Below are 13611 nucleotides of genomic sequence, written 5' to 3' on the forward strand. Positions count from 1 at the left end.
CAGTTCTCTGAGAGAAGAGCTGCAGCTGGAGTTTAGCAACTATGAGAGACAGAACATGCACTAAAGATACATCCTTCAGATAACAAAGATTCTTAAAATTTCTTTTGAATATTCTTTATGCCTTCTTTTCATAAGACACTGACGCAAAAACAGAAAGACACTCTTGTCATGGCGGTGTTGAAAACATATATAAAGAACTGTCACATGGTATACCAACTCAAATTCAGAATATAACGGAAACGCTACATGACAGACCATCTTACACTATCAGCCCAACATAACCACTCTTCCTGTTTTGTTTGATGGGGGAAGTTATAATGTAATGCCAGAGGTATATTTTATGTGTCTGTATTAGGCTGTGGAAGATTGGTTGACTGGCTTTTGGTCACTGAGTTTCAGTTGTTCAGTTCTAGAATAATTTGGGAATAAAATTGCTATCCTATAGTAGTTTTGAGCTATTAAGAACTATTTGGTTGAAGGTCTGATATCTTATTCCATTTTTAACTGCTACTCAACACAAGATTTTCCTTTTGAAGTAGGTCTTGGTACAGGTTGAAGCATTTCCACGATATAATTTCGAATTATTGCCTCTCATAGTCCACCCCAGCATGACCTCTTTCCTGCCAGTTTCCTCTTTTTTTTTTTTTTTTTTTTTTTTTTTTGAGTCTTACTCTGTCACCCAGGCTGGAGGGCAGTGGTGCAATCTTGGTTCTCTGCAACCTCCACCTCCTGGGTTCAAGTGATTCTCCTGCCTCAGCCTCCCGAGTAGCTGGGACTACAGGCACGTGCCACCATGCCTGGCTAATATTTTGTTTTTTTTCGGTTTTTTTTTTCTTTTGAGACGGAGTCTTGCTCTGTTACCCAGGCTAGAGTGCAGGGGCGCGATCTCTGCTCACTGCAAGCTCCGCCTCCTGGGTTCAGGCCATTCTCCTGCCTCAGCCTTCCGAGTAGCTGGGGCTACAGGCGCCTGCCACCACGCCCAGCTAATTTTTTGTATTTTTAGTAGAGAAGGGTTTTCACCGTGTTAGCCAGGATGGTCTCGATCTCCTGACCTCGTGATCCGCCCGCCTTGGACTCCCAAAGTGCTGGGATTACAGGCGTGAGCCACTACGCCCAGCCGCCTGGCTAATATTTTGTACGATTTTTAGTAGAGACGGGGTTTCACTGTGTTAGCCAGGATGGTCTCAACTTCTTGACCTGGTGATCCACCCTCCTCGGCCTCCCAAAGTGCTGGGATTACAGGCGTGAACCACCGTGCCTGGCCCAGTTTCCTATATTATACATCCTCTTTCCCAAATTATTTTCTTCCTTACTTTACAAATTCTCAACTTTCTACTTTTCTCCTCTGAACTTCCACGTCTTTTCCACAACCCTCTACTCCCAACTGAGGGTGTTGCCTACTTCTCTGGGAAAATAGAGACTACCAGAAATAGCTTATCTTTTGATTCCCAAATCTTTTTTTTTTTTCATCCTTTTTTTCCCCTCACTCTGTCGCTCAGGCTGGAGTGCAGTGGCATGATCTTGGCTTACTGCAACCTCTGCCTCCCAGGTTCAAGTGATTCTTGTGCCTCAGCCTCCAGAGGAGCTGAGACTACAGATGCCCACCACCACACCCAGCTAATTTTGTATTTTTAGTAGAGATGGTGTTTCGCCACGTTGGCTAGGTTGGTCTGGAACTCCTGACCTCAGGTGATCTGCCCACCAGAGCGCTGGGATTACAGGCTTGAACCACCACGCCCGGCCTGATTCCCAAATCTATGATTCAATCTGCACCTGTACTTTTTTTTTCTTCCTTCCAGTTTCAACAGTGGGAGTGTCCCTCCTTCCATCATTTCACTCCTGCCCTTTCGATCTAATCCTTCCTTCTCCACACCATCATCTCTCTCTTTCTAATAACTTCTGATTTCTGATCCCAAAGATGGGCTAGCATCTCTCATCTGAGAAAGCGAAACAAAACAAAAACCTTTTCTTGTCAACCTCTGTTGCCCATGCTGAAGTGCAGTGGTGCCATCTCGGCTCACTGCAACCTCTGCCTCCTGGGTTCAAGCGATTCTCGTGCCTCAGCCTGCCAAGTATCTGGGACTATAAGCATGTGCCACCACACCTGGCTAATTTTTGTATTTTGGGTAGAAACAGGGTTTTACCATGTTGGTCAGGCTGGTCTCGAACTCCTGGATTCAAGTGATCCGTCTGCCTTGACCTCCCAAAGTGCTGGGATTACAGGTGTGAGTGAGCCACCATGGCTGGCCATAAAACCTTTTTTCTGATGCGTATTCTCTTTAAGTTACTTCTCCTTCTTTTGCTTCCCGTCACCGCAAAACTTCTTTTTTTTTTTTTTTTTTTTTTGAGATGGAGTTTCACTATGTAGCCTAGGCTGGAGTACAGTGGTGTGGTCTCAGCTCACTGCAACCTCAGCCTCCTGGTTTGAAGTGATTATCGTGCTGCAGCCTCCCGAGTAGCTCGGACTACAGGTGCACACCACCAAGCCCAGCTAATTTTTGTATTTTTAGTAGAGACGGGGTTTCACCATGTTGGCCAGGCTGTTCTCAAACTCCTGACCTCAGGTGATCTGCCCACCTTACCCTCCCAAAGTGCTGGGATTACAGGCGTGAGCCACCGCACCCGACCTCCAAAATATTTCTCATCTCTGAGTACTTCTCACCGTTGGCACTACTTCTACCGTGATACAAGCCATTGTCATCTCTCATTGAATTGCTGAAAACGCCTCCTAATTAGTCACACTACTTTCATTCTTATCCCCTTATAATCTATAGTCCATTCAGAGTCAGGAGAGATCTTTTGAAAGTTTAAATCAATTTATATCATTTTCCTGATTAAAAACTTGTCTATAGGTTTCCATTGCACTTAGAGTAAATTTAAGTGCTTGGTTCACTCACTAGGTTAAAATTAAAAGTAAGTGCTTACTATGACACTGGTGAAAAGAAGGAAGGAAGGAAGGAGAAAGAAGAAAGGAAGGAAGGAAGGAGAAGGAAGGAAGGAAGAAAAAAGAAGGAAGGAAGGAAAGAAAGGAAGGAAGAAAGAAGGAAGAAAGGGAGAGAGGGAGGGAGGGAAGGAGGAAGGAAGGAAGGGGAAAAAAGGAAGGAAAGAGGGAGGGAAGGAGGGAGGAAGGAAGGAGGGAAAGAGGGGCAAGTGCTCTTACCTTGTGAAAAAGCTTGGCTTGATCAAGAAATTGAAAGAAGCTGGGTGTGGTGTCATGTGCCTGTAGTCTTAGCTACTTAGGAGGCTTGGCAGGAGGATTGCTTTAGGCCAAGAGCTCGAGTCTGCAGTACCCTATGAGCGCACTTGTGAATAGCCACTACACTCCATCTTGTACAACATACTTAGCCCTTATCTCTAAATAAAAATAAATAAATATAAAAAACTTAAAAAAAATTGAGAGAAGGTCGGAGTGCCTGGAGCAGGGTGAATGAGGTAAAATCAATATATGAGATGAAATACGGCCAGGCACAGTGGCTCACACCTGTAACCCCAACACTTTGGGAGACTGAGGCAGGTGGATCACCTGAGGTCAGGAGTTCGACACCAACCTGACCAACATGGAGAAACCCTGTCTCTACTAAAAATACAAAATTATCCGGGTGTGGTGGCGCATGCCTGTAATCCCAGCTACTCGGGAGGCTGAAGCAGGAGAATCACTTGAACCCAGGAGGCAGAGGTTGCAGTGAGCCAAGATCGCACCACTGCACTCCAACTTGGGCGAAAGAGTGAAATTCCATCTCAAAAAAAAAAAAGATAAAAAAGTTACACATACACCAGCCATTCTATGCCTAGGTATGTATCCAAGAGAAAAGTAGTTATATGTCCATACAATGACTTATACATGAATATTTATTGAAGCTTTATTTGTAATACCCAGAAACTGGGAACAACCAAAATGTCCATTAACATATGAATGGATAAGCAAACTATGGTATGTTCATAGAATGGAACACTACTCAGCAACATTTGAGAGAAAATTATAAAATCACAACATCTGATGATGACCAGCAGCATACCTTTGAACACTTGACCAGCAGCATCACCTGGAAGCTTGTTAGAAACGCAAATTCTCGACAGGGCACGGTGGCTCACGCCTGTAATCCCAGCACTTTGGGAGTCCCAGGCGGGCGGATCACAAGGTCAGGAGATCTAGACTATCCTGGCTAACACAGTGAAACCCCATCTCTACTGAAAATATAAAAAATTAGCCGGGCGTGGTGGCGGGCACCTGTAATCCCAGCTACTCGGGAGGCTGAGGCAGGAGAATGGCGTGAACCCAGGAAGCGGAGCTGGCAGTGAGCCGAGATCGCGCCACCGCACTCCAGCCTAGGTGACAGAGCGAGACTCTGCCTTAAAAAAAAACAAAAAACAAAAAAAATAAACGCAAATTCTTAGGTCATCTGCAGACCTACTGATCAGAAACTCTGAGAGTAGAAGCTCTCTCAACCACTGCTTTATGCTAATTTGCTGAAAGTGAGGATTCTTTTTCTTTTTTTTTTTTGGTAAGACGGAGTTTTGCTCTTGTCTCCCAGGCTGGAGTGCAATGGTACTATCTCGGCCCGCTGCAAACTGCACCTCCCGGGTTCAACAGATTCTCCTGCCTCAGCCTCCCAAGTAGCTGGGATTACAGGTGGCCGCCACCACGCCCAGCTAATTTTTGTATATTTAGTATATTTGGGGTTTCACCATGTTGGCCAGGCTGGTCTCAAATTCCTGTCCTCAGGTGATCCACCTGCCTCAGCCTCCCAAGGTGGTGGGATTACAGGCATGAGCCACAGCTCCCAGCTAGGATTCTTGATATATCAACTATCTTGCTTGTTAGAAGTGAAGTCTGGCTAAATTAAATAGAAGATGAATTTACTGAAAAGTGTTATATGCCAGGAGTGGTGGCTCATGCCTGTAATCACAACACTTTGAGAGGCCAAGGCGGGTAGGTCACTTGAGGTCAGGAGTTCAAAACCAGCCTGACCAACATGGTGAAACCTTGCCTCTACTAAAAATACAAAAATTAGCCAGGTGTAGTGGTGCATGCCTGTAGACCCTACTCCGGAGGCTGAGGCAGGAGAATTGCTTGAACCCAGGAGGTAGAGGTTGCAGTGAGCCGAGATCACACCATTGCACTCAGCCTGGGCAACAGAGCAAGACTCCATCTCAAAAAAAAAAAAAAGAAAAGAAAAGAAAAGAAAAGGGTTTATGTAACTCACAGAAGTGATGAGAAATGATGAAAACATTCTCAAACAATTGGCTGGGACCAAGGGAGTAGGAGTGGCAGGAACAGTCTGGTGGAGATGCTGCTGCCACCACCAACATATGACATCTCTAGTATTTGACATAATGGCCACTGTAGGCAGCCACTACTCACAATAAACACAGCCTCAATGCCAAACTGCTAATACTAGAGCTACCACAGATCCAATATCACTTATCATCCCTTCATCTTGGCATTGCTTACACAAGACACAAAGTACATAGTGGCTAAATCTGGGTCACAAGGCTGTCAGGGGAGTTAGTCGAGGGTGAATCTCATCCCTTAGGCTTCTAAAGTTAGAGGTCAGAGCCTACTTCCCACCAAGACCTAGATAATGGGAGATGTCCCGAATCTAGCAAGTGGGTTCAGATGCTGGGCAGCCAAAAGCAATTACAGATGTCCATTATGATAAGTAACCTAAATACACACATTAGGTGCATTTTAGCAGGACTATGCCCTAAAAGAACTGGGCAAATATATTCTTTGTTTTACTAATATCTGACTCAAGATTTGTCAGGCGGGGCATGGTGGCTCATGCCTATAATCCTAGCACTTTGGAAGGCCGAGGCAGGAAGATTGCTTGAGCCTGGGAATCCTTGTCTGTGAAAAAAACAAACAAACAAAAAAAAGAATTGTCTACCAATCTGACTTTTTGTTATTGAAAGATATGTCTTCTTATTTAAGTATTGGCTCATAGTAATCACAATAGTCGATGGTGCCAGCAGGCACATGCTGGCCTGATAGCCTTTCCACTGCATGTTAGAGTAACGATGAGAAGAAATGACTGGGTTTGGAATATTCCTACTGGGACCGGACTCTTGGTGGCCTTCAGATGATGTTATTTAAAACTGAATTATAGGCCGGGTGTGGTGGCTCACGCCTGTAATCCCAGCACTTTGGGAGGCCGAGGCAGCAGTTCACCTGAGGTCAGGAGTTCAAGACCAGCCTGGCCAACATGGCAAAAACCCGTCTCTACTAAAAATGCAATAAAAATAGTTGGGCATGGTAGCACGCACCTGTAATCCCAGCTGCTAAGGAGCCCAAGGCAGGGAAAACCGCATGAACCCGGGAGGCAGAGGTTGCACTGACCCAAGATCGTGCCACTGCACTCCAGCCCAGGTGACAGAGTGAGACTCTGTCTCAAAAAAACAAAACAAAACAAAACAAAAACTGAATTATGGGCCAGGCATGGTGGCTTACACCTGTAATCCCAGCACCATGGGAGGCTGAGACACGCAGATTGCTTGAGCCCAGGAGCTCAATGCCAGCCTGGGCAACATGGCAAAACCCTGTCTCTACAAAATACACACACATATATATATACATATACATATATATAGCCAGGCATGGTGGCACATGCCTGTGGTCCCAGCTTCTCGGGAGGCTGAGGCAAGAGGATCACTTGAACCCGGGAGGTGGAGGTTGCAATAAGCTGAGATCATGCCACTGCACTCCAGCCTGGGTGACAGAGCAAGACCCTGTCTAAAAATAATAATAAATAAAAAATAAAACTGAATTACTTGGGACATTCATAGGCAAAACATAAACCTTGACCTAAATGTCATGCCACATATAAAAACTAACTAATGATGAATCATGGACTTAAATGTAAAACATAAAACTATAAAACTTTTAGAAAAAGAACTTTGGAATCTAGGACTAGGCAAAGTGTTTTTGATTATGATTATTATTATTCTTTTAATATGACATGAAGTCTTGATATGTTGCACAGGCTGGTCTTGAACTCCTGGACTCAAGTAATCCTCCTGCCTCAGCCTCTCGAGTCACTGGGATTACAGGTGCGCAACACCATGCCCAACCTAGTTCTTAGATCTCACACTAAATAAAAGTTTGACACGTTAAAGGAAAAATTGATAAACTGGACCTCATCAATATTAAAAACTTTTGCTCTATAAAAGATCCCTTTAAGAGACAAACTACAGAAATAAAATATTTGCAAACCACATATCTGACAAAAGAGTAGTATCTGGACTATATAAAGAACTCCCAAAACTCAACAGTTAAAAACCAAGCAATCCAAAAACCAAAAAACAAACAAAAAAACCCACAAGCAATCCAATTAGAAAACATGCAAAAAACATGAGCAGATATTTCACCAAAGAGGATATAAAAATGGTAAATAAGCACATAAAAGCATGTTCCTGTTCAACATCATTACTCATTAGAAGAATGCAAATTAAATCCACAATGAGATCATTGCATGCTTATCAGAAAGGCTAAAATAAAAAGCAGTGACAACATCAGGTATTGGCAGAGAAACCGGATTGCTCTTACAATGCTGATGAAAATGTAAAATGATACAGCCACTCTAGAAAACTGTTTTACAGTTTTTTCTTTACAAAATGAAACACACAACTACCATTTGACCCAGAAATTGCACCCCTGGGCATTTATCCAAGAGAAACTAAAACTTCTGTTTACACAAAAACCTGTAGATGAACTACTTTGTTCTCTTTGCTAAATGGGAATTAGGAGCCTACACTTTGTAAAGAAGTCTGGAACTGCTTCCTTTTTTTTTTTTAACTTTGTATACATACATAAAAGCATAATCCACATCTATAAAAAGATATGTATCATAAATTTACAGCTCAATGAATTTTAACATACTAACCACCCTCATGTAACCATCTCCCAGATGGAGAAACAGGACATAACCAGAACTCCAGAAGGCCTTTTCATGTCCTCTTCCATTCTGTACCCTACCCTCAGGTGTGACCACTTTGTGAACCTCTCATATCACAAATTAGTTTTGCTTGTTATAACACAGAAATGGAATCATACAGAACATGCTCTTGTGTGTCTGATTTTGCTTCAACATTCTGTTTTCAAGATTCATCCATATTGTTGCATGCATTTGTGCATTTTTCATTCTCATTACTGTGTAGTTGTCCTAGTCCATTTGTGTTGTTATAAAGGAATATCAGAGACTGGATAATTTATAAAGAAAAGAGGTTTGGTCGGGTGCGGTGGCTCACACCTATAATCTTAGCACTTTGGGAGGCCAAGGCAGGTGGATCACCTGAGGTCAGGAGTTCAAGACCAGCCTGGCCAAGATGGTGAAACCGGTCTCTCACTAAAAACACAAAAATTACCTGGGCATGGTGGTGCATATCTGTGATCCCAGCTACTTGGGAGGCTGAGGCAGGAGAATCACTTGAACCCAGGAGGCAGAGGTTGCAGTGACCCAAGATCATGCCACTGCACTCCATCCTGGGCAACAGAGTGAAACTTCATCTAAAAAAAAAAAAAAATGGCCGGGTTTGGTGGCTCACGCCTGTAATTCCAGCACTTTGGGAGGCCGAGGATCACTTGAGGTCAGGAGTTCCAGACCAGCCTGGCCAACATGGTGAAATCCCATCTCTACTAAAAATACACAAATTAGCTGAGCGTGGTGCTGTGTGTCTGTAATCCCAGCTACTCAGGAGACTGAGGCAGGAGAATCGCTTGAATCCAGGAGGCAGAAGTTGCAGTGAGCTGAGATCATGCCACTGCACTCCAGCCTTGGCAACAGAGTGAGACTCCATCAAAAAAAAAAAGAGGTTTACTTGGCTCAAGGTTCTGCAGGCTGTACATGAAGCATAGTGCTGGAATCTGCTTCCGGTGAGAGCTTCAGGCTGTTTCCACTCATGGTGGAAGGGGAAGAAGAGACAGCATATGCAGAGAGCACATGGTGAGAGAGGAGGCAACAGAAAGAGGGAAGGTGCCAGGCTATTTTATTTTATTTATTTATTTATTTTTATTATTATTATTATTTTTGAGATGGAGTCTCACTCTGTTGCTCAGACTGGAGTGCAGTGGCATGATCTCGGCTCACAGCAACCTCTGCCTCCAGGATTCTCCTGCCTCAGCCTTGCGAGGAGCTGGGATTACAGGTGAACGCCACCACGCCCAGCTAATTTTTTGTATTTTACTAGAGATGGGGTTTCACCATGTTGGCCAGGCTGGTCTCAAATTCCTGACCTCAAGTACTCCTCCCACCTCGGCTTCCTGAAGTGCTGGGATTACAGGCATGAGCCACTGAGCGCTGGTCAACCAGGCTATTTTAAACAGCTCGCTTTCAGGTGAAATGTCATGGGAACAAATAGAGCCTGAACTCACTCATCATTATGGAAAGATCATCAAGCCATTCATGAGGGATCCTCCCCCATGACCCAAACACCTTCCATCAGGCCCCAACTCCAACATTGAGGATTAAATTGCAACATGAGGTTTGGAGGGTCAAATATCCCAACTAAAGCAGTGGTATTTCATTGTGCAAACATAAACACAGTTTATCCATTATACTGTTGATATGTTGATAGGTATTTGGATAGTTCTGTATTTTAGACTCTTTGGGGTAGTGCTGCTATGAACATTTAAGTAGATCTTTTGGAGAACATATATGTATATACGTACACACATTTCTGTTGGGTATTTTCCAGATAGCCATCAGCCTGGGTCCCGGAGTGAGAACATGAAGCAGGATCCCCTTTTGACCTGAGATGGAATATAGTATGAAAAAAATGCTAAATCCTGGCCAGGTGCAGCGGCTCACACCTGTAATCCCAGCACTTTGGGAGGCTGAGGCAGGCGGATCACAAGGTCAGAAGATCGAGACCATCCTGCCTAAATGTGAAACCCTGTCTCTATTAAAAATACAAAAAATTAACTGGGCATGGCGGCGGGCGCCTGTAGTTCCAGCTACTCGGGAGGCTGAGGCAGGAGAATGGCATGAACCCGGGAGGCGGAGCTTGCAGTGAGCGGAAATCGCGCCACTGTGCTCCAGCCTGGGCAACAGAGCGAGACTCCATCTCAAAAAAAAAAAAAGAAAGAAAAAATGCTAAATCCTAAGCCACTGAGATTTTGGGATTGTTTATTAATGCTGTGTAACCTGGACCAATTTATTCATAAAATTAACATCCTTGTTTTGTTCTTGAGTGTAATGTGTTGGCTTCCAAAGTTTCATTGTTAGGTACAGAGCTTGATAAAACATTTTATCAGGTTTTAAGAAGTTCACTTTTATTTTCTTATTTGATAAAAATTGTTATCATGGACTAATAAATGCTTTTTCTGCATTCATCCTACAACATTTGTTAAGATGTTGGGTTTTGTTTTGTTTTGGTTTGTCTTGCATGAAGGTGGTGAATTTTATTGGTAGATTTTCTGACATTGAACTAGCCTTGTGTACCTGCAATAAACCCTGCTTGGTCCCAATGTATTTTATATATATACTACATATATTTTATATATATGCTATATATATAATATATAATATATGCATACACACACTTTTCTGGATTCAATTCACTTGAATTTCTTTTTAAGTTTTGCTCTTGTTGCCCAGGCTGGAGTACAGTGGTGCGATCTCGGCTCGCTGCAACCCCCACCCCCCCGGTTCAAGAGATTCTCCTGCCTCAGCCTCCCAATTATCTGGGATTACAGGCATGCACCACCACACCCAGCTAATTTTGTATTTTGAGTAGAGATGGAGTTTCACCATGCTGGCCAGGCTAGTCTCAAACTTCTGACCTCAGGTGATGAACCTGCCTCGGCCTCCCAAAGTGCTGGGATTACAGACATGAGCTGCCTCGCCTGGCCAGAATTTTTGTTGAGTTTCTCCATCTATGTTCAGGTGGGACTGGGCTATAATTTCCTCACCTAGTTTTGGTGTGAAGTTTAAATTAGCTCTTGTTCCTAATTGCTAGCTACTAAGGCATTTATTAGCCTTCATCATTTACCTCTAAAGCACCTCACTGTCCACCACTGGTTGCCTCTTCAATGTGCTGGGTACCTTTGTTATGATGACGATGATGGTGATGATGATGAAAATGCCCAGAGTCATCTTTCTAAACCACAAGCCTCCTTGTGTCATGCCCCTACCTCAATGCTTACAGGATAAACCCCCAGCATCCAGCACCTTAGGAAGGCATCCATGACTGCTTGTAATCTGGCCTCAGTTTACCTTCTTGTCTCTTTTCTTGCCATGATATACATTTTCTGTGTTCCTATCACATTGTACTCATTGCTTCCTGGCCTAACTGGGCCCATTGAAAACTCTTGGTCTTTCTACAAACCGATGCCTCTGCTGGGGATATGCTTATTAACTTGCTTGCAAGACTTGATGAGCCAGCTGTCACCCCTTCAACTTCCTCCAAGTATTTGGTTACTACCCATAGCACTGTATTGACATATCTGAAGCAGCTTTTCGGAAAAAATGCAAAATTCTTAACCCAATTTACAAGGTACTACATGATCTAACTCTGCTTCAGCCGTATATACTATTCTTAATCTCGCTCCCTAAGCATATGGGTGTTTTTTAAATTTCTCATACAAGCCAAATTCTTCCTCTACCTCAAGCTTCCATTCATACTGTTTTCTTTTCTTTTTTGAGACAGGGTCTTGCTCTGTTGCCTAGGCTGGAGTGCAGTGGTGCAATCACATCTCGCTGCAGCCTCAATCTCCTGGGTTCAAGTGATTCTTCCACCTCAGCCTCCCAAGTAGCTCGGACTACAGGCACATGCCACCACACCCAGCTAATTTTTGTATATTTTGTAGAGATGGGGTTTCGTCATGTTGTCCAGGTTGGTCTTGAACTCCTGGACTCAAATGATCCTCCTACCTTGGTCTACCAAAGTGCTGGGATTACAGACGTGAGCCACACTGTGCCTGGCCTATTTTCTTAGCTGAATCATTTCTAATCATCCTTCTCCACAAGTCTTCATTCATCAAATGTTGCTTCCTCAAAGAATTTGGTCTAGGCCTCGCATCCTAGTCCAGGTACCCCTGTTCTACATAACCAGAACAACATTTATCCTATTAAAGCATCTAATAAAATTATAACTAAGTACTTGTGAAGTGAGTTGTTTACTGTCTGGCTGCCCCTCTCTAACCAGTGAGCTCCATGATAACAGGAACCATGCAGAAATGGATCTTTAGGAAAAGGAATATTTCATGCTAACTTATAGGTTGTTCATATTTCCAGCATATAAATCCCTGGTTCTCCCTGAACCTATTTGTATCACACACACACACACACACACACACACACACAACACACACACACACACACAGTCTCGTGTGAAGGATTTGTTGTATGGAAGTTGTGAAAATCAAGGAAAACAGCCAGGCTTAACATTTGAGTCGAAGCAGTGCCAAACTGGGACAACAGAAGTCTCATGCTAAGACAATCACTCAACAGGGGTAGTTTAGCAAGAGTCAAAGGTTAGAGATGAGAGCGAGCATAAAAATATAAGTCCCACCTTTCAAAATTGATAAAACTATTGGATGAGCGATTGAATTCTAGGCAGTGGGTGGAAGGGAGTTTGAATTAGTTTTATCTAGAGATCTTAAGATATAGGTAAACCCCAGCTGACATTTGGTTATAGTTTTGTCTGTTTTCATATCTGTCAGTCTACTAGAAAGTGAACTGCTTGAGGACAGGTACTGTGTCATTCATCTAACGATCTCTGACTTGGCACTCTGGGGACATAAATAAATGTTTACTGAATTAATGAATATATAATACACGCTGGAGAACTAGGGATTTGATATATTATACCTTTTATGTGTCTGTAAATTTCAAAAGGTATTCTGCTTAGTACAAAGAAATAGATTGGAAATAGCATTTCAAATATCAGATGTGATCAAGTGTGAATGTCTTGCTGGCTATTCAAATTACGCATGCAGATAATCCCATTGTCTGCCTGTGAGCAAAGCCTGTTCTATTTATACATATAAAAACTGGGGGGTAGGTGGAAAGAGTGTACGTCCTCTTTGTGCATTAGTTATTATCTCTTCACTGACTCTATTGTGAATCTTTTCAATTATCATTAAAAAATACATCTCTTTACTATATTTGATTATGAGGGAAGCTGTCACCTCCTACATTATTCATAGCTTGACAAAAAGAAGAAACACGAAAAGCTTTGGTGGTGCTGAAAAATTCTTTTAGTATTTAAATATCAAATAAATGTTTTAATAAATTTTTTATCATTAAATAAATACATCACTTAATGACGGAGATATGTTTGAGAAATGTATTGTTAGGTGATTTCATCATTGTACAAACATCAGAGTGTACTTACACAAACCTGGATTATGTGTCTTATTATACACCTTGGCTATATGGTGTAGCCTATTGTTTCTGAGGCAGGAGAATAGGGTCTGGTGGCAGGTAACCTAAGGCTGATTCACACTGACTTCCTAGAACTAAATCTAAAGGAAAACCCCAACTTTCCAAAACTAAGTAACAAAAGGACCAGAGGCCACTCCCTTTGCAACCCCCCTCCCCTTTTTATGCGTGGCAAATGGAAAATTGAAAGTATCTCTGACTGGTTTCTTTCCGCAACCAGTCAGACTGATTG

At 42.9% G+C, this 13611-nt stretch overlaps 1 protein-coding gene across 17 annotated transcripts in view; it reads right to left on the reverse strand.

Annotated features, from left to right (window-relative positions):
• Positions 1-13611, reverse strand: part of ACYP2 (acylphosphatase 2) — a 339796-nt gene that overhangs the window by 315732 nt on the left and 10453 nt on the right. For 13 of the 17 annotated variants that reach the window (XR_001715774.3, XR_001715775.3, XM_016948521.3 and 10 more), the window contains exon 3: positions 9665-9745. The exons of the other annotated variants lie outside the window; for them this stretch is intronic. Coding sequence is in view for 11 of the 13 variants with exons in the window: in XM_016948521.3 (XP_016804010.1) it covers positions 9665-9745 (81 nt within the window). In the remaining 2 variants the exon portion in view is untranslated. The remainder of the gene's footprint in view (positions 1-9664; positions 9746-13611) is intronic. 17 annotated transcript variants of the gene reach the window in all.

The sequence above is a fragment of the Pan troglodytes genome, chromosome 12 (assembly GCF_028858775.2).
Source record: "Pan troglodytes isolate AG18354 chromosome 12, NHGRI_mPanTro3-v2.0_pri, whole genome shotgun sequence".
Classification (NCBI taxonomy): Eukaryota; Metazoa; Chordata; class Mammalia; order Primates; family Hominidae; genus Pan; species Pan troglodytes.